General features: G+C 37.1%; 2 protein-coding genes across 7 annotated transcripts; both read left to right on the top strand.

Moving 5' to 3' along the window:
• Positions 1-1,848: 1,848 nt before the first annotated feature.
• Positions 1,849-12,116, top strand: LOC110793598 (actin-related protein 3). The gene is made up of 9 exons (XM_021998491.2): positions 1,849-2,430; positions 3,393-3,855; positions 5,106-5,252; positions 6,518-6,610; positions 6,702-6,821; positions 9,062-9,172; positions 10,631-10,756; positions 10,837-10,935; positions 11,656-12,116. The coding sequence occupies exons 1-9, from the start codon at positions 2,381-2,383 to the stop codon at positions 11,734-11,736; spliced, it is 1,290 nt and encodes a 429-aa protein (XP_021854183.1). The 5' UTR covers positions 1,849-2,380; the 3' UTR covers positions 11,737-12,116.
• A 967-nt stretch (positions 12,117-13,083) lies between these two features.
• Positions 13,084-17,577, top strand: LOC110793610 (uncharacterized). 6 transcript variants are annotated; one of them, XR_002534724.2, is made up of 3 exons: positions 13,084-13,247; positions 14,133-16,241; positions 16,837-17,577. XR_002534724.2 is itself a non-coding variant. In XM_021998512.2 (2 exons), the coding sequence occupies exon 2, from the start codon at positions 14,177-14,179 to the stop codon at positions 16,070-16,072; it is 1,896 nt and encodes a 631-aa protein (XP_021854204.1). In that variant the 5' UTR covers positions 13,084-13,247; positions 14,133-14,176; the 3' UTR covers positions 16,073-17,577. The 6 variants fall into 6 exon arrangements, 3 of the variants coding, with proteins under 3 accessions (XP_021854204.1, XP_056686046.1, XP_056686051.1); XR_008921802.1 differs by having other exon boundaries at positions 13,085-13,247; positions 13,975-16,241; XR_008921803.1 differs by having other exon boundaries at positions 13,086-13,247; positions 14,009-16,241.
• The last annotated feature ends 680 nt before the right edge of the window (positions 17,578-18,257 follow it).

The raw sequence follows: 18,257 nt of genomic DNA on the forward strand, positions 1-18,257 counted from the left end.
ATTCCACTATTGGTGGCAATAAGATGGAAAGGTATTACGCATGATAATTTTTAATTTTTGTCCGAGTAATAGTCATGTGTTCCTTGTTCATCGGAATATTATATTCATAAAACGTCTCATGTATATAACAATAAACGATGAATAATTAAATGAAATACAGCTAGAAAAGATAACATAATATTTCTTCCAATCTGTTAATAAAAAAAATGACTTTTAATGTAACATTAAGTGTATTTTCTTGTGGATGTCGACTAAGCTAGTTTAATCGTTTAAAGAAAGTAATTAAAATGTGGATAATGATAATCCATAAATGATAAGGCGAAGGGGCATGTATTAATAGATTTGCATTAGAGCATCAAGTCTGATTTTATGGGGATTAAAATAGAAGAATGCATCAATTATTTGAAAGCTAAGCATGATTCTCTCATAATGCATGTGGAAGTGTGGAAACAACAATTCTTTGTCATCTTATCACAATGCAACTTTACATGTTAATGCTTAGTTATAGAGATCTTAGTGGTTTTATTTTATCTTACGTGCATGTACTATGCATGTTTAAAAGTATTGGTTGAGATTTTGAGAAACATGGACCTACTCTATTTTATTTTATTTTCTTAAAATTTTATGGGAGGGAATTGAAAATAGTATTAATAATAGGTTATATACTTATATGGTATCTACAAATTTAAAATGCTTATTGACATATGTGGAACCATAAATCATGGAGAAATTAAATTATACCTTATCTGAAGGGAACAAGTAAGAAAATTTACTTATTTTTTTTCGAAATTTTAAATACTTTAAACTACTCTGTAGTTTTTTCGAAAAATCGGAACTTAGGGGATGTTGAGGCTCTCGACGTCCCCCTGATATTCCGCCCCTGATTATTGACCAAAATCAAAGAAATATATACTTAGAGAACTAACACAATCATAAGTCATATGCCTTCCACTCAAATGTAATTACTTAACTTTGAGAAGTGAAACAAGACATTTTATATCAAATATAATAATGTGTTAATGATATATTTCGAGAAAAAAGACGCTTTTAAATAAAAATACATCTTTCCAATCTACCATGGTAGAAAATAGAAATTGTCAAATATAGATGATAATGATAACATCATAGAAACAATTGATATTCAAAAGGTCTTGCGCGCACAAGGTGCACAATAAATTTATTGTACACCAATATAACTTTTACTCATTTTCTTGTAACTTTAACCTAGTTTTGATTAACTTTTATATTAGTAAAAAAAAGTTGATAGATAAACATTTTAAAGGGTTATATGATTAATTTTATACATTATTAGAAATTTTGAAGAAATAAGTTTTATTAAAAATGAAAAAAAATTCACTAAAAAATAGATAACTTTTACATATATAAGCTTGACTTTTAAGCAATTTGAGTTAACTTTTACTCTAATGTACAATATTTATTGTACAACCTTTGTAAATAAGAATTTGTGATTGATATTATAGCTTCGAGTTTCCTTGCACAAGTACTTAAGTAAGTGTAAGTATAATAATATCAGGTCATATAAAAGTTGACTCGTGCAGGTCAATGCGTTCATGCTGATTGAGTTTGACTCCGAGTCCCTTCATATGATTTTGAGTTCAATGGTTTGTTTTCCAGTTTGATCGGTGTTTTCCTTTTCTACAAAAGTCAAAACATTACCGTAAAAAACTTATTGGTTTGTTTAGAAAAAAATCCTACCTTTTGCCAATAAGGTCTTGACCTAGTGGTGATTCCCCCGCCCCATTTATAATTTATATTACCTTGCGGCTCATTCGCGAAAATAAATAAATAAATAAATAAATTTCCCACCTTCTTTTCAAAAGGATTGGGCTTTGTAGCCTTGGACAAACAACAAAGAAAGAGGCCCGTAAAGCAACACTTTGAATCTGCAAAACACATTCTCAGAAACCGAAGAGAGAGAAACAGACAACACATAGAGAGAGAAACAGAGGAAGTCGTTGAGTTGTTCTTGCTGTTGTTTAGCTGCTAAGCTAAGAATCCCTCCATACTTACAAAACTCCCATCATCGAATAATCATTCATTCAACAAAAAAACAATCAAACGAATTCATGCAATCAAACCTTTGTTAATTGCCCAATTGGGGAAGATTAAAAAGCAATTGAAATGATTGGAGTTGGTATTGCTGCATCATCATCATCATCATCAAGAAGAAGAATTGGTGATCATCGTCGTCAAAGAACAGTAGCAGAAGTGTCACACTCATTGCTTAATTCAGTGCCCTATTTGTGGCGCTTTCAATGACCATGATCATTTGCTTTCAATCACCCTTCACTCGGATCTCAGCTGCAGGTCCTGTTTCACAATCGTCATTTTCTCTCTCCTCTTTCTTTTTACTTCTCTCATGGATGCTTCTTCCTATCGTCCTGCTGTCGTTATCGACAATGGCACCGGGTATTTCTCTTTCTCTCTCTATGTTCATATTTGTGATTGGGTTTCTTGCAAAACTGGGATTTATTGTTATTTGAGCATTGTTTATGGATTTGGTCAATGATAGATTTTTCATATGTGTTGTTGGTGTAAGGGAATTGTCTAATTGTAGCTTGCGCACCAAGTGTTCGATAAAATGCGTCTATGATGAAGCTGACGTTTATGGTTGTTTGAAGTTTGATTTGGATTGGGGATGGATTTTCTTTTGTGTTGGATTTCACTGTAGGAAATCTAGAACGTTGGCGATGCTACTAAATGTTTGATGAAATGTGTGGAAAAAAGGAATGCCTTCTCTGCTTGAAGTTTGTTTAGAATTTGAATTGGTGCTTAGTGTTGGTGTATAGGAAAATATTAGATTATTTTTTATCACAGGCACCAAGTGTTCGATGAATTTCTATCAATGGTCAATCAGACATTCTTCATTATCGTGAGTTTTATTTTAGATCGATTATAGGTTTTTTACAAGCCGTGTGGATCCATGGGGAATGTTGAATTTTGGATAGCTAAACAAGTGTTCAATGCAATGTGGCTAATGATGAACGAGGTCAAAGACCCTTAAAGAGTGTCTGTGTTGGAAGACTTGGAACTAAATGTGGGTGCATATTAGAAGTAAGGAAGGCGTGGAACTGGGATTGACACTAGATTGTTCTGGCTACATATGGTTGGTAATTTGACATTTTCATAATGTTGAATTTCACTAGTAATGTGCATAAGGTTTTCTAAGGAAATAGTTCAATAAAATGAAGTTTAAATCAATTGAGTTTTATGCTGTGTGTTCTGGTTAAATGTATGTTTATTTTGGTTTCTTCTGTGCTGGTTTGGAATATTTGAATTCTAGCTTCATGTCCTAATTGTTAAATTGAAAGTTTCAATGATAATGTGATTGGAGTCATTTAAGTTAACACCTTCTTCACCAATCAATGCAGGTATACTAAAATGGGGTTTTCTGGGAATGTGGAACCTTGCTTCATAGTCCCAACAACTGTTGCAGTGAATGATTCTTTTGTAAACCAACCAAGAACATCGAATAAGGGCAGTAATTGGTTGACTCAATATAATGCTGGCGTTATGGCTGATTTGGATTTTTTCATTGGAGATGAGGCATTGGCGAGATCTAGGTCTAGTAGTACTTATAGTTTGAACTATCCCATTAAGAATGGGCAGGTGGAGAACTGGGATGCTATGGAAAGGTTTTGGCAACATTGTATTTTTAACTATTTACGCTGTGATCCAGAAGATCACCACTTCTTGTTGACCGAAAGTCCTCTGACACCTCCTGAAAGTCGAGAATATACAGGTGAAATCATGTTCGAGACTTTCAATGTTCCCGGGCTTTACATTGCAGTGCAGCCTGTGCTAGCTTTAGCTGCTGGTTACACTACATCAAAGGTTGGTTCCTTTCTTCATTTACGAGTTACAATTTTGTACAGTATTAAGCAATTTTCTGATTTGGAAATTCAGTTACAAACTTCACACCTGCTTACCTTGAATTCCAGTCAGTTGTGGGGTGATTAAATGATTGTCACAGTTTAGCTATTTGGTTTAGATGTTTGGATTGTATCAAAATGAATTTGTAGCGTATTTAACATCCTATCATTATGTATTGTTGACTATTATGGTGTATTAAGTCTGAAATTGATAAATGCATTATAAACTTGAACATTACTTACTGCTGACTTATTTGGCACTAAATATAATTATTAACTGCACCTCTTTATGAGATCAGTCAACTCTAATGAATTATGTAAGTAGCCTTACTCTATCCTTGAAGAACATGACATGCTATTTACTTCACTAACTTAGAATAGTTTAGGCTTCGCTTCTGTGGCGGGCATTAGTCAAGACTCAAGACTCATGAGTTATTGGTTAATTTTGCTCTCCTTGTTATACCTTATTACTAATTGCCGCTGCTGGTTGCTCATGCAGCCAACTGTCGTTCTTTTTGCTTGTTAGAAAACCGAGTTTATGTTCTGTTGATTGGATTAGTTAGAAGTAACACAGAATCACAATCTGAGCGATGACACTGAAAACGTTCTGAGCTGCTTGTCTATTAAGGGAATCTGCGTGATGTATCATTTAGGTTATTTTGGTCAGCGTGATGGGATCCTGGTTGACTGATATACTAAACAAGTAAAAGTTATCTCATGATAAGCATGGACATAGTTATCTCATACGAAGTATTATATCTTAAAAGGAAAGCAGTCAGTCAGTCACCACCAGTCCACCACCCGTCCACCAGGACCACCACCATTATTGTTTGTATATGAAATTCGGTCTTGCACAAAATATTGTGTGGTGGAGCGTCTTGAATGTGCACTCCCTTAGGTGTAAATACAGGACAAAGACTTGTTAAACTTTCACACAGGATGGACGGCTGACTCTACACTCTCTTGGGTGTACTCTTATTGTCAAAACATGATTGTAAGACAAAGATCATTTTAGATACTATATATGTGGCTGTATACTTATATACGCATTGTACTTGTATAGAGTTGCTGATAAAATTTGGTCATTTAAGTGAAAAGAGAATGCAGCGGTAAACATGCATGTGCGCATATTATATATGTGGATATCCAAGAACTTCTCTTTTCTTGTGTCAGTTGCACAATGTTGATTTTATTGATGATATTTTTCCTTAGTGCGAGATGACAGGGGTTGTAGTGGATGTTGGAGATGGGGGTACGCATGTTGTACCTGTTGCAGAGGGCTATGTTATTGGCAGCAGTATCAAGTCAATTCCCATTTCTGGAAAAGATGTCACCCTTTTCGTCCAACAGCTTATGCGGGTATTTTTCCTTGTTTTTCTATGCACATATACTATAATCTTAGAATTTTATGTCTATACTTTGTCGGATCAGTGTAAGTTGGCGTGTTTTTGGTTAGCATGATCACTCATCATTATCATTATCATTACCCCATTGCCTCAAAGAGGCTCCCGCAAGAAGCGGGGTAAGGGGGGTCGGATGTACGCAACCTTACCCCTGCAATTGCAGAGAGGTTGTTTCCAATTGACCCAAAAGCGATAACGGGGCGACCATCTTCTACTTCATGGAAAGGAAGCAAAGAGGTTATAAGAGACATTTTGATTTAGTCCATTACATCCCACAGCCAAAAGAACAAATGAATCTTTGGCTCCATCGGAAATGGACAGTTCTTGGTTAGCATGGTTACAGAAAAATAAATCCCATCTTCAAACTGCACCAAGACTGTTATTTTTTGGCATATCTTTGATTTAGACATTTGACTGCAGTTCATTATGCATAATAGGAGTCTGGTATAGGTAGAGGCTTGCAGGAGGAAGGTTCAGATAGAATCGATAGCCTTGAAAGCACATTGTCCACCAGGAAATTCAGAGAGGGTTTGCAGAATTATAAAAAAATGACCTAAATTGTTTTAGTAAGACTTTATTATGTGCATCCTTTAAGTCTGTTTTTTCATTCCTTTTTAGGTGTTATATATTTTGAGTCAAATTTCAAGTCTTCATTATTGGGGACAATATCAAAGAAGAATATTGAAGTATTGAACAAGCTAGAGGCTAGAGCCATACAATAAAAGTAGAAAACAACATGAACAGCAAATCAATTGAAGATATCAAAGCATGTGATTCAAATTATATGCGTACAAAGCTAGAGCCTTGCCCATGTTTTTTCACATGCACTATTTTTTTTAAAGAGGGTAGACAAGTTTCTCTCTATGCGCTGATACCACCAACCCTCTGATGCTGGTATATTAGTTTAGAATTGATTTCGAACACACTGCTAGACGCCTCTTATATTTCTAGCCTCTGATCAATTTCTAATTATGTCCAGTCTTCCCCTGGCTTTTGGTCTTGATGTGCTTTTGTGTAATTGCAAATGTTATGTTGTTTAATCTTAACTTGCTGTTTCTTTGATTAATATTACTTCCCTTCATCATCGTGGATATCTGTGTTTATTTATGGCTTGGACGTCCAACTTCTTTCACATTGTCCTCTTGGGCTATCATTAAGTTGTTCATATTTCTATAGTAGCTCAACCATGTTGTTCCTGCATATTGACGTTAGTTATTGTAGGAAAGAGGAGAAAATGTGCCGCCGGAAGACTCCTTTGAAGTTGCTCGACAAGTGAAGGAGATGTATTGCTACACTTCTTCAGATATTGTCAAGGTACTATTTTAATTGATATGAAGCTAGTAGCTAATATTGTCCATTACTTCAGAGTTACTATACTATGTTACTTAACTTTTGATGTATTCAGGAGTTCAACAAACATGACAAGGAGCCTTCTAAATATATCAAACAATGGAAAGGGATAAAGCCAAAGACTGGAGCTCCATATACCTGTGATATTGGCTATGAGCGGTTCCTTGGTCCTGAGGTTTTCTCTCTTGCCATGCTTTTTTTTACAGTTAGATTTACTTCTATAACTGACCTTGTATATGGTGATGGAAGTATCTTGGTCCGTAGTTGTTGAATTTTGAAATATTTTTTTGTAACATAAAAATTCACAACTTCGCATTAAATGTGCTGTGTGCTAAGACTGCTAACGCAGGAATTAGGGATGACTAGGTGTACGCAGCCCTACTCCTAAATATCAAAAACTATGTTATCTGAGTAATGCTCGAGTGAATTAAATAAAAGTCATTTATTCATCACTTGGTGGTGTCTCAGCTGTCTCCTATTGCAAAGATATTGACATTGACTAATGTAGTTGCAAAACCTTGCTAATCACTGTATCATACGAGGTTGATTATGTTCATCTGTTGTCAATGATTTTATCAGCTATAGGGGAAGCAGAGATCGTGGATAATGATATTGGCATCCCCATTGTGAGAGTAATTTTTTGTGCTCTACTCACAAAGAAGAGTGTCAAAATCATTTTCAAAGATCATTGTTACTCAATACATCCTTACTAACTCTTGATGTCATCGTATTCTCATTCTTCTCTGCTGGGAAGTGGGAACTGCTCATTAGCATTTTGACGTCTTCATCAATTGTCAACATTTAGTCTCTGTCTTTGTTATTTGGAATCCACTTATCTAAGCTTATTTAAACTTATCTGACCATTTGGTAGTCGTAAATTGATCTTGGGTAGTCTTTCTCTGAACTTGTTGGAACTTACTTCGTATATGAACTTAATAGAAATTTGGGATTCATCTGAACTAATAAACCTTATCTAAAAATTTTCCTGGAAAAAATTGGTAAAAGAACAAGACTGAAGTTTCAGTCTAGAGTATCTGGTCGAGGTAGCTAGGTCACGTCTTGCAGTCAAAGAAGTCATTTGTGACTTTGATGCATTGATAATATTACACACCAAAATTGTGATATTTTGTCTTATCTATTAACAGCCACATGGTTACGCCAGTCACTTGGTGCATGATCTTATAGTCACAGCGAGGACTATTAGCTCATAGCATAGTGGAGAGTCCTGTAAGCTTTTTCTTAGTTGACACATACAAAACAATTGAAGGAACTCGTCTAGTCTGTGGGTTTATCATGCAGTATTGCAATTTATGTTTTGGAAAATATCCAAAATAAATGCAATTGCTTGACAGTATGTTTGGTATACGGTAATAAATGACGGTAATGGTAAAGAGTTTGTGAGTAATGTTGCAAGGAAAGCCTCATGCCAAAGTCCATGTTTCACAATCCCTTCTCCACGTATGCGTTTTTCTTCATAAACTTTCATCCCCACTCTACCACATCTAAAATGGTAATTAGTGGTAATGTAAATTTAAATAGAAAAACTTATATTTACAGTAGAGTTGTGTTACCATGAATATTGACATGACGTTTTCTTACAAAATTAGACACAAGTCCACAATCAACTGCATTTTGTTTTGTTTTTTGTTGTTTTATTAGCTTGTTAGGATGGCCTCAAAATCTGATTTGCTCAAACATGTCTTCTTTGTTGTATCACAAACACTTATATTGATTTCTATATTGGCATCAACTACGTTCATGCTAAGGATTTTATTAACGTTAAAAGGGAAACTTCACACGAGTTTGAAAAATGTTTCATCTGATTATACCTAGAGCTAATTGTTTTGTTTCAAGGCCGTTTTCCTGTATCTGTATCAGAAACTGTCAATTCTCTTTTAGTTAACACGCCCCAAAAGTTTTTCACCTATCGTAATTTAATAAATATTACTCTCCACTTTCATCATCATTCAGGTGCTTTATGTTTCCCCAATCTGATGGGTGATAAACCGGTGATTATGTTGGGGAAGAGGGAGTTTATTTCATGCTAGCAATATGGTTGGACATAGTGACCTTAAGGCAGATTTAATGTTTAATGTTGTAGTATGCGGTGGATCAGTGGCTGCCACTGGCTGTAATTGCATCCCTGATTCCCTACCCAAGTATGGACAAACTTTCAGTTTTGCTGTGTTGTTTGAAATGAGCAAAGATTGTAATTAAGACAGTATGGTATAATGGAGAAGAATCATTCTAAACTTTTTGGGTCTACAATTCTGATCCTTGCTTATATTTATGTTTTCAAGATCCATTTTCCCCGGAGATTTAGTTGCTTACTAATTTTCTATTTTGCATGTGTGCCTTTCTACCCTCACATCTTTTGAAGGTACGATTTTCTTATAACTGGTATGTTGTTCGCAGGTTTTCTTCAATCCAGAGATCTATAACAGTGATTATACCACTCCTTTACCGGCTGTTATTGACAAGTGTATCCAGTCTGCACCAATTGACACCAGGCGAGCACTGTACAAGGTAAAGTGATATATGCTTTCTGGTTGAGTGATCTATATTTAAGAACTCAATTCATGCTTTCTGAATGAACACTTATAGGCTGAAGTAATTTGTGACAACTGCCTAGGTGGGATCTAAGCTTGGTCTTGTTCTTGTCGCTGATGTTATATTATGGGGCTGACATGTATGTTGAATTGCTGATTGATTTGACAGTTTTATTGAGTTATTTTTCTTTGTTTTATCCTGTGTTTGTTTTTGGACTAATATTTTCCTTCATTTTTGTTATCTAACTAACAAGAGAAGATAGTCTACGGATGCTCTTCCAAATACATTTAGTGAAAGAATGTGTTATTGATTTTCATGATTGCACTTCAATCATTCCATACCCATCACCTCGCCGTTGCCCCCTCCAAATGGACTTGACCTTAGGTCTGTGTAAAAACTTGCATTAAGACAATCATTCATGACCAGATCAGTAAGATTTATGAACAAATATTTCCTTGTTGAAATATTGTGCGAAATGAACAAATATTTCCTTGTTGAAATATTGTGTTGAAATGAACAAATATATCAATTCCTGGCCATGATGAGATGGGGGTCCATGGGGCCGCTGAACGAAAAATCTAAATTGTAGCTTTACGTGAATGTTTAATTTGCATCATGAAGTAGTGACATGGGCTGTACCTACTTTTCTATGACCCTTGGAAGATCAGGGATATTACTCTGCTTAGAGTGATTTTTAGTTATTGTGAACAATGGGGTTCAGTGATCTTCTCATTTTAAATGAGAGTTTCAAACACTATGGTGCAGTGCATGGTGCACGATTCACTTTGATCTAGGTGTGGCTGTCCAGACCTGGACTGCATGTATGTGGCACTACCTGCAGGCGGCAGCCAAGGTTTTGTAACCAAAAAAGGGGAAAATGCTTAGGAGTCCTCTGGCTCGGAACAAGCCTGTACTGTGCCATGGGATGCATTCCTGGGTTAGTCGGCATTGCCTTCCTTACCACAAATTAAGTTAGAAAGAAAGATCTATTGCCCACTTTACTCAGGCCTAGCCTAGCACAAACTCAGTGATGCAAGAGCTTATTTATACCGATTCTTTGGGATTTACTTCTGCTCTGTGTGAGTGTGTTTTGGCTGGGGGCCTGAGTCTGGTTGGCAATTAGCCCTACGAATGATGCGTAACCCTGCATATTTGGTCAATTGCCACTAATGATTTTTTATCAGCTTATTTCTGCATTTATTGTGTTTAGATAGACTATGAATTCCGTGTTAGATAGTCATGTCATGTATCAGCCTGTAGCACTTAAACGGTGCAGTTTCACACGGATCTTGTCAAGATAGGACTCCATGTGCTCTTCTCATTAAGGATGTTAAATTGTTTTTTAAGTCATTGTTATTATGGCTTAATTCTATCAAATTCTTTGAATTCTACTTTCGGACCTAACTAATTAATTAATTATGTGGTATTTAACAGAATATAGTGTTGTCTGGTGGCTCAACGATGTTCAAGGACTTCCACCGTAGATTGCAAAGGGATATAAAGAAGATTGTTGATGCTCGAGTTCTTGCATCCGAGGTACGGCTTGGTGGAGAAATGAAGGTACGTAAATCATTAATAATATATCAGAATTTATCAAATCTTCAGCATTATGTGGGCTGACCTCTCAATTTTCCTGGCAGTCACAACCAGTGGAAGTCAATGTAGTAAGCCATCCTATCCAGAGATATGCAGTATGGTTTGGGGGATCTGTACTTGCTTCAACTCCTGAGTTTTATGGAGTATGTCCACTTCCCTTTAAAAGTTTCTTTTCAAATTGATGTTGCTTGTTTCTGATTTTTGCCGAATTATTATGCTACTGCCAGAGTGCTTTGCTATTTGCTAGTGTTACTATGTTACAAGTACTTTAAAAATGTTGCGTCCTCTACCCTGCTACTTTGTCCTTCACAACTCCTTTCAAGAAATTAATGCTTTTCCGCAGGGCTTATAGAGACCATCTATCCACTACTCCCTCCGTCCCGAAATTATATTCTTGATTTCTATTTCAGGCGTCCCAAATTCATAGTCCTGTTTCTATTTTTGGCCATTAATTTTCCCGCTTTCCCATACACTTTCCCACTTTCCCATAATATTTCACTTTTCTTATAACCCGTGTTTTTAGTCAAACAAGACTATAAAACTGGGACGGAGGGAGTAGTAATTAAGACTATACGTCTATACTAGGTACTGTAGGGTAGTTTCAAACAAAGGTACACGTAGAACAAGGCTGCGTAGACTTGGGATCTCCCAAAAGGCCAGAACCCTATCTATGTCAAAATACATACTGTAATTAGGTGGTGGTGGTTTCAAGTTGTAATGTGTGGTTATGTTGCTATTGTTACCCATTGTTGTTTCTGGATTATGTTCATGCTCTCAAATTATATGTTCACTTGTTTACACTTCAATTTTAACCATTCCCAAGTTCCATATCAAAATGTATAACCAAAATCTATTCTGTACAGGCCTGCCATACTAAAGCGGAGTATGAAGAATACGGGGCAAGTATATGTCGCACGAATCCCGTTTTCAAAGGGATGTACTGATGCGAAAGGCACTGCAACGATGTACTGTATCTTATGCAATTTTGGCTTTGCGATTTCCACTTCCGAAATATTAGGACCACGGTTTATGCATAATGCATGCTCGTAACACATCAGGTAGTCATGTTGTGTTTTGACTTTTGAGGCAACAGGGGAGTGGTGTAAATTAGAAATTACTTTGTAATAAGAAATGTTTGATATCCCTTTTGTAGTATTTCTTTTGTTAGGAATGTAGGTTGGAACTCTACATTGCCATTGGATACTTTGAATAGAACTCTTGTAGTTGTTACTACTACGTAGTACGGAGTACATGATAGTCAATTGGTTATACTTTTTACATTTTGGTCACAAATTCACAATGAATTCTTCTTCATTCTTTTCTAGTTTTAATTGTATTTTTTTTCTTGATTTGATTTTAGATTTTGGAATGTTTATTAATGGTAAAATCCTACCAACTGAGAGGAATAAAGGAAGTCCTAGATAATAAGTGACATTGATTTCTTTAAGAGCAAATTGAAATTTTGAAATCTATACTTCAATTTAGATTTTGGTCAGTGTAGGGAGAAAGAGGTCAAAGGGGAGAAAGAGGTCAAAGGGGAGAAGTGCAATTCTTCATTTTTGTGTGTATCTAAATCCATTATGTGTTCTCCCTGAAAAATAAAAATTCATTATTCCAATTTTATATGTGTAGATACACACATTAACCAAAATTTTACAATTATACATGAGGACATGACACAATTCAATTGTTAACCAATATCTCATAATTACGTATTTAACTGAGAAACCTTTGTTACTTGGTATTAAGGGTCGTAGGTGTTTCAATCAGCAGAGCCGCTAACTTTGATGATGGAGGAATTGTTTGATATCACACTCATTTTTTTATTTTTTTAAAACATATTCAAAGGTGTATGACCTAAGTTAGTGAAGTTAATATGAAATAAAGCATCTTAATACAGAGTTGTCAAGGAAATTGACAATAACTATTAAAACTATTTTTCCCCGATTTTTTATGTCTTTCCTATGTATTATTAAAAGCATTGTGATCCAAAATTAATATTGTCATTGACATTTCAAGCACTTTCAATATTGATAAAAATGGGAATTTAGAAAGTAAAATAACTTTTTATTACTACGTATATGATTTTTTTTTGCTAATTGGGAAGGGGACCATAGAAAGCTTTGGAAACAATTAAGATGAAGATAGTAATTTTTTTTTTATAGTAATTTTTTTTTTTTTACATTTTTAGTAGGTTAGGTTAATCTTGTAATCTTATCTTTTTAGCCCCCCCATGATAATGACAACATATGGAGTATAAAAATAAAAAGGAATTTAACTGTAGATATTTCAAAAAAATAAAGAAAAAAGAAAAAAAAAACGTAAGTAAGAAAATTTAGGAAGAAACTAGCGAAAGAGAAATCCCACCAATCAATTTGTCTGACTCAGGGAGCTCTGAGCCTGACTGCCGGAGACCCCCAAAATTACAGAGCACGAGAAATAATTTGTATTGAAGGTATAATTTTTTTAATTGATTTCTTAAATTCTTAGTTTTGATGTTCGTTCTGATTCATAATTGGTTAGTAAGTCATCTTATTGTATGCAGTTGCTTCCTGTTCTTTGTTTGATTCGTGGGTTTTCTGTATTTTTTGGATCTATGTTTAAATTTGTTGAAATTATGATTTGATTTGTAGTGTCGGTGTGTTATTTTGATGATTTTGGGAGCTGGGTGTGTTGTTATTACTTCTGATTTGCGATTTGAAGAACTGGGCAGTTGTTGGATTTGAATTTGATGGTGTTTTTATTAGGTGGGTCAATCAGATTTTGGCTTTTGTTTGAAGGTTTTTTGATTTGGATGAAGAAGTTTGCTTGTTTCGAATTTCTGTTTTTAGGTTTAGGGTTAGATCTCGATTATTTCCTGTTTATACTGATGATTTAAGAGTTGAATTTCCTTGGTTATACATGTCTGTTTGATTTATGTTGTTTGGGATTACATTACTTAAATAGCTTTGAAGAGTCGAAGGGTTGATTGGTTTTGATATATTCTACAAGCATTTGAGTGCTAGAAACCGAAAAAAACCTGAATTGAGTCGCATGAATTGTTTTTCTAGTTTTACTTGGTACTAGTGGAGTTAGCTGACATGTGGCCTCATATCCGATCCTTGATCTCGTGAAACAGTGATTTGTGCCTTACTGTTTTCTGATTGATGCCTAGTGCTTTACCTTATGTATAATGAGTGCAGCAATTCACATTCCTCTTTGGTTTGCTGTGGATAGAGCATCCTGTGTATGACTTCAATCTCGTTGGAACCGTGAGAGTACAGGATGCTTTTCCTTTCGGAATGTATGGTAAATTATGATAGTCTGATTGGGTCATCTCTGTTTTGATTTGAATAATTAGGTGGAAGTGATCATCTAAACATTGTTACTATAAAGTAGATTTAGATGGATCCAGCTGCTGAAGAGCAAATAGATTACGGTGATGAGGATTATGGAAGTGCTCAAAAGCTGCAATATCAGGGCAGTGGAGCTATTCCGGCTCTAGCAGACGAGGAGATGATAGGAGAAGATGATGATTACGAGGATCTTTATGATGGGGTTAATGTTGGAGAGGGTTTCTTGCAATTTCATCGTTCTGAGGCACAAGGCCCGCCTAATAATAGTGTTGGAAACGGTGGTATACAAGCCCAAACCTATAATGCCCCTCAACCTAGACAAGATGCAGGTTTATCCCTTAACCTGGGAAATTCTGGGGTTGCTTCCGATGGGAGACACCAAAGTGCAAGTCTTGCTGTTAAAGAACCAGAAGTGGGATCTGCTAATCACATTAGTGGGGCAGAAAAGAGAATTCATGATACTGCTGCTGGGAATATGGGATTTCAAGGTCCGACCCCTATAGCTGCAGGCAGTGTTCCAGACATTAGTAAAGCTACTAATCATGTTAGTGGGGGTCCAAGTGCTTCTCAAGGGAATGTATTTAATCAGATGTCGGCAAATGCAAACGTGAGTATGGACCATATGATGGCCAATGACAATATCATCCGGCCTCAGATGGATAACGGTCCAACCATGTTGTTTGTGGGTGAGTTACATTGGTGGACCACTGATTCAGAGATTGAAAATGTACTGTCTCATTATGGGAAGGTCAAAGAGATCAAGTTTTTTGACGAAAGAGCAAGTGGAAAATCAAAAGGCTATTGCCAAGTCGAGTTTTATGATGCTTCTGCTGCTGCTGCATGCAAAGAGGGAATGAATGGACACAGTTTCAATGGACGAGCCTGTGTAGTGACCTTTGCTTCACCCCAAACTTTGAAGCAGATGGGAGCTGCCTATGCAAGCAAGAACCCACAACAGCCGCAGTCGCAGCCTCAGGGAAGAAGAAATGTAACTGATGGGGCTGGAAGGGGTGGTGGTGGGATGAACTTTTCAGGTGGAGATGGAGGACGAGGTTTCAGTAGAGGTGGATGGGGACGAGGAGGACAGGGTGTATCTGCTAGGGGTCCCGGCGGTTCAGGCCCAAGGGGAAGAGGTCCAATGGGCCCCAAGAATGGTCTTGGGAATGTTGGTGGAATGGGAGGAGCTGCTATGGGAAACTTTGGGCAAGGTCTTGGAAACCCAGGATTTGGCGGACCAGGTGGAGGAATGATGCATCCTCAAGCCATGATGGGTCCAGGGTTTGACCCGTCATATATGGGCCGAGGAGGTGGGTATGGAGGCTTTTCTGGCCCTGCTTTTCCTGGAATGATGCCTCCGTTTCAATCTGTCAATCCCATGGGAATGGCCGGTGTGGCTCCTCATGTTAACCCTGCCTTTTTTGGCCGTGGAATGACACCGAATGGAATGGGAATGATGGGTAGCACTGGAATGGAAGGACATCCCGGGGCGATGTGGGCTGACCCTGGCATGGGTGGATGGGCTGGTGGTGAAGACCATGGACAGAAGACAAGAGAGTCAAGTTACGGCGGTGAAGATGGGGCTTCTGATTATAGGTACGCGGAAGAAAACCCTGAAAAGAGTTCTAGGACAAATACTGCTCCTCCTCGAGAAAAGGAAAGAGCCGCCCCCGAACGCGATTGGTCTGGAAACTCTGAGAGGAGATATCGAGATGAGAGAGAGCAAGATTATGAAAGACCTGAAAAGGAACGCAGATATAGAGAAGAGAAGGATAGCCATAGAGATCATCGTCGAAAAGAACGTGATTCAGCTTACGAGGATGATTGGGACAGGGGGCAGACCTCATCAAGATCTAGAAGCAGGTCCCGGGCTGTTCCAGAAGATGATCACAGGTCCAGGTCAAGGGATGTCGAATATGGGAAGAGGAGACGTGCTCCATCAGAGTAACAAGTAATCTTCACTTTTACGTAGTGTCGGATGTGATGATCATCAATCTCCATGTCTCCGTCACTTGGTTTTCTTCCAACTGCAGTTTCCTGATTTTGGCCGCACTTTCAAGGCTCGCACTTTCAAGGCTCCTGCTTGTCGCAGCATTTCTGGCTTTTCATTACCAAAAGTAAGTATTAACTTGAGGCAGATTGAGAGGAAATAAACTATTCCTTCCCATCTTGCTCACTAAAGGACATCACTAGATGCCGCCATATGCCTGTGTCTAATGCTTTTAAATTTGAACATTTAGCTTGATTAGTGTAACAGTGTGGATCTTATTTGCTGGTTGGTCTCTAATCTCCCAGCTAGATTATTATGATGTTTGTTGCCTCATTCTCTCTGCTCAAGATATCACATCTTTTAGTGAGGCTATAGAATCCTTCATGACTACCTGGGAGTCATTATGTGATCACTACTTGTGAACGGACTAACTTATCATGCATCTTACTTACGTGCATACCATCTTTTGTACAGTTTTTGCCACTTCGTGGGTTGTGGTTGAAAATCATGTGTGGTCTATCTAATTCCTATTGTATCAAGTTCAGTGCTGGTTTAATGGATAGTTTAGCATGCTAATTCTTGTTAAAGTTGTTTGTTTTGGTGCAATGATTGATGCTTAGTGTTTAGCATGCTGAATTCTGAATGTGAGTGGGTCTAGATTACAGAATGTAGTAGTGTTTCTTTGACATGTTTTGACATGAAGATTTTGGTCATATATTCAGGGAGCACTCTTTTGCTTCGTGATTGAATCAATCAGCGTATGTTGATTATCCAGAGAAAAGATGTTTTATGGCCTGCCCTGCAGTAAATTCCTCTATATTGGACTCTACCTTTACAGAGGAGCTTCTTTTCTGATTGTGCTAGATTAACTTTCAATTTAACTAAAATGGCAACAAATTTGCAATCAAATTTGTGAAATGTAATCTTTTCGCTTGTAACTTTAATGTACGTACTCCTGTGGCCGTTGTTAGTAGACGTCATTTTGTATCCGTAGACTGTACCATTAGCTTGCTTCTGTAAACAAGGGTGGCTGTTTTTTTTGTGAAGAACCCTTGTGATGTATTTTCATGGTGTTTCTAAATTTTGTAAACTTGGGTTGACAACTTGGAGATAGCGGCGTACTTCTAGTCTGACCTGATTTTTCTCGCGCTTGGAGCTAGTCTTATTATGTGTATTAATTGTAGTTTCTCAGTTTTATTTTTTATAGGATTAAGTAGAGAGCTTGTAAATTCTCTGAAAAAAGCAGTCTGGTGAGGATTTTTTGACCCCCCTTTTATCAGCTGTTAGCAATTTATCAGTCAACAGAATTAAACTAGGGTTTTTCTCCTTTCTTGTACATATATATATATAGGTTCACTTCATTCATTTTTTAAGAAGTCTGTAAATCTTTGTTATGTAAATTCTTTGTACCGACATTTTAACCAATGGAAGTCCTTGAGATGTGAAATTACCATCTACTTTTATCTCCTCTCTATTCCTTAAGTAGTAGTATTAGATTGGAAGTTCTCACTGATTGGCCAGTTTTGGCATGTAAATTGTGGTGTTTACTGTAAACTTGGCCCTTGGTCGGGATGGGTCGGGCTGGCCCGTGGACTGTTGTACCGGGTCAGGCCGGGCCGTCGTGCTTAATCCCAATTTTACTAAATTTAGTGTACTTTGTCGTGTCGGGTCGAGTCGTGTTGTGCCTTATCGTGCTTTTTTCCAAAAAAGATCGATCCAGGCCCGGCCCACGACTTTGTGCTCTTGCCGGACGTGCTTTTTCCGTGCCAGGTCGGGTATTTTCGTGCCGGGTCTGTTTGGGCCTTGGGCTGGCCCGGCCCACAGCCATATTTAGTACTACTTCTCTCATTCTCTGTTATTGATGTCTGAGTTGGTCTGAAACCTGTTTTGTTTTGATGTTACTGTCCTGTACTTGGACTGTTGGATGTTATTAGAATTGCAATAAGGAAGTTCAAAGCTATGCTACTCCGACCCGAGTTTAAGTAATTGCATTTAGCCGGTTGAAATCGGCTTCAGTTAGATGATATGAAACCTTTTGTGGTCTGTCTTTGTCTTTGATATGGCATCTTTACAGAAACAACCTTTGCACTTGGCTTTCACCTTATTATAGATCTGTGCATGAGGTCTGATCTGAACTTTTTCT

The sequence above is a fragment of the Spinacia oleracea genome, chromosome 1 (assembly GCF_020520425.1).
Source record: "Spinacia oleracea cultivar Varoflay chromosome 1, BTI_SOV_V1, whole genome shotgun sequence".
NCBI classification, from domain to species: Eukaryota; Viridiplantae; Streptophyta; class Magnoliopsida; order Caryophyllales; family Amaranthaceae; genus Spinacia; species Spinacia oleracea.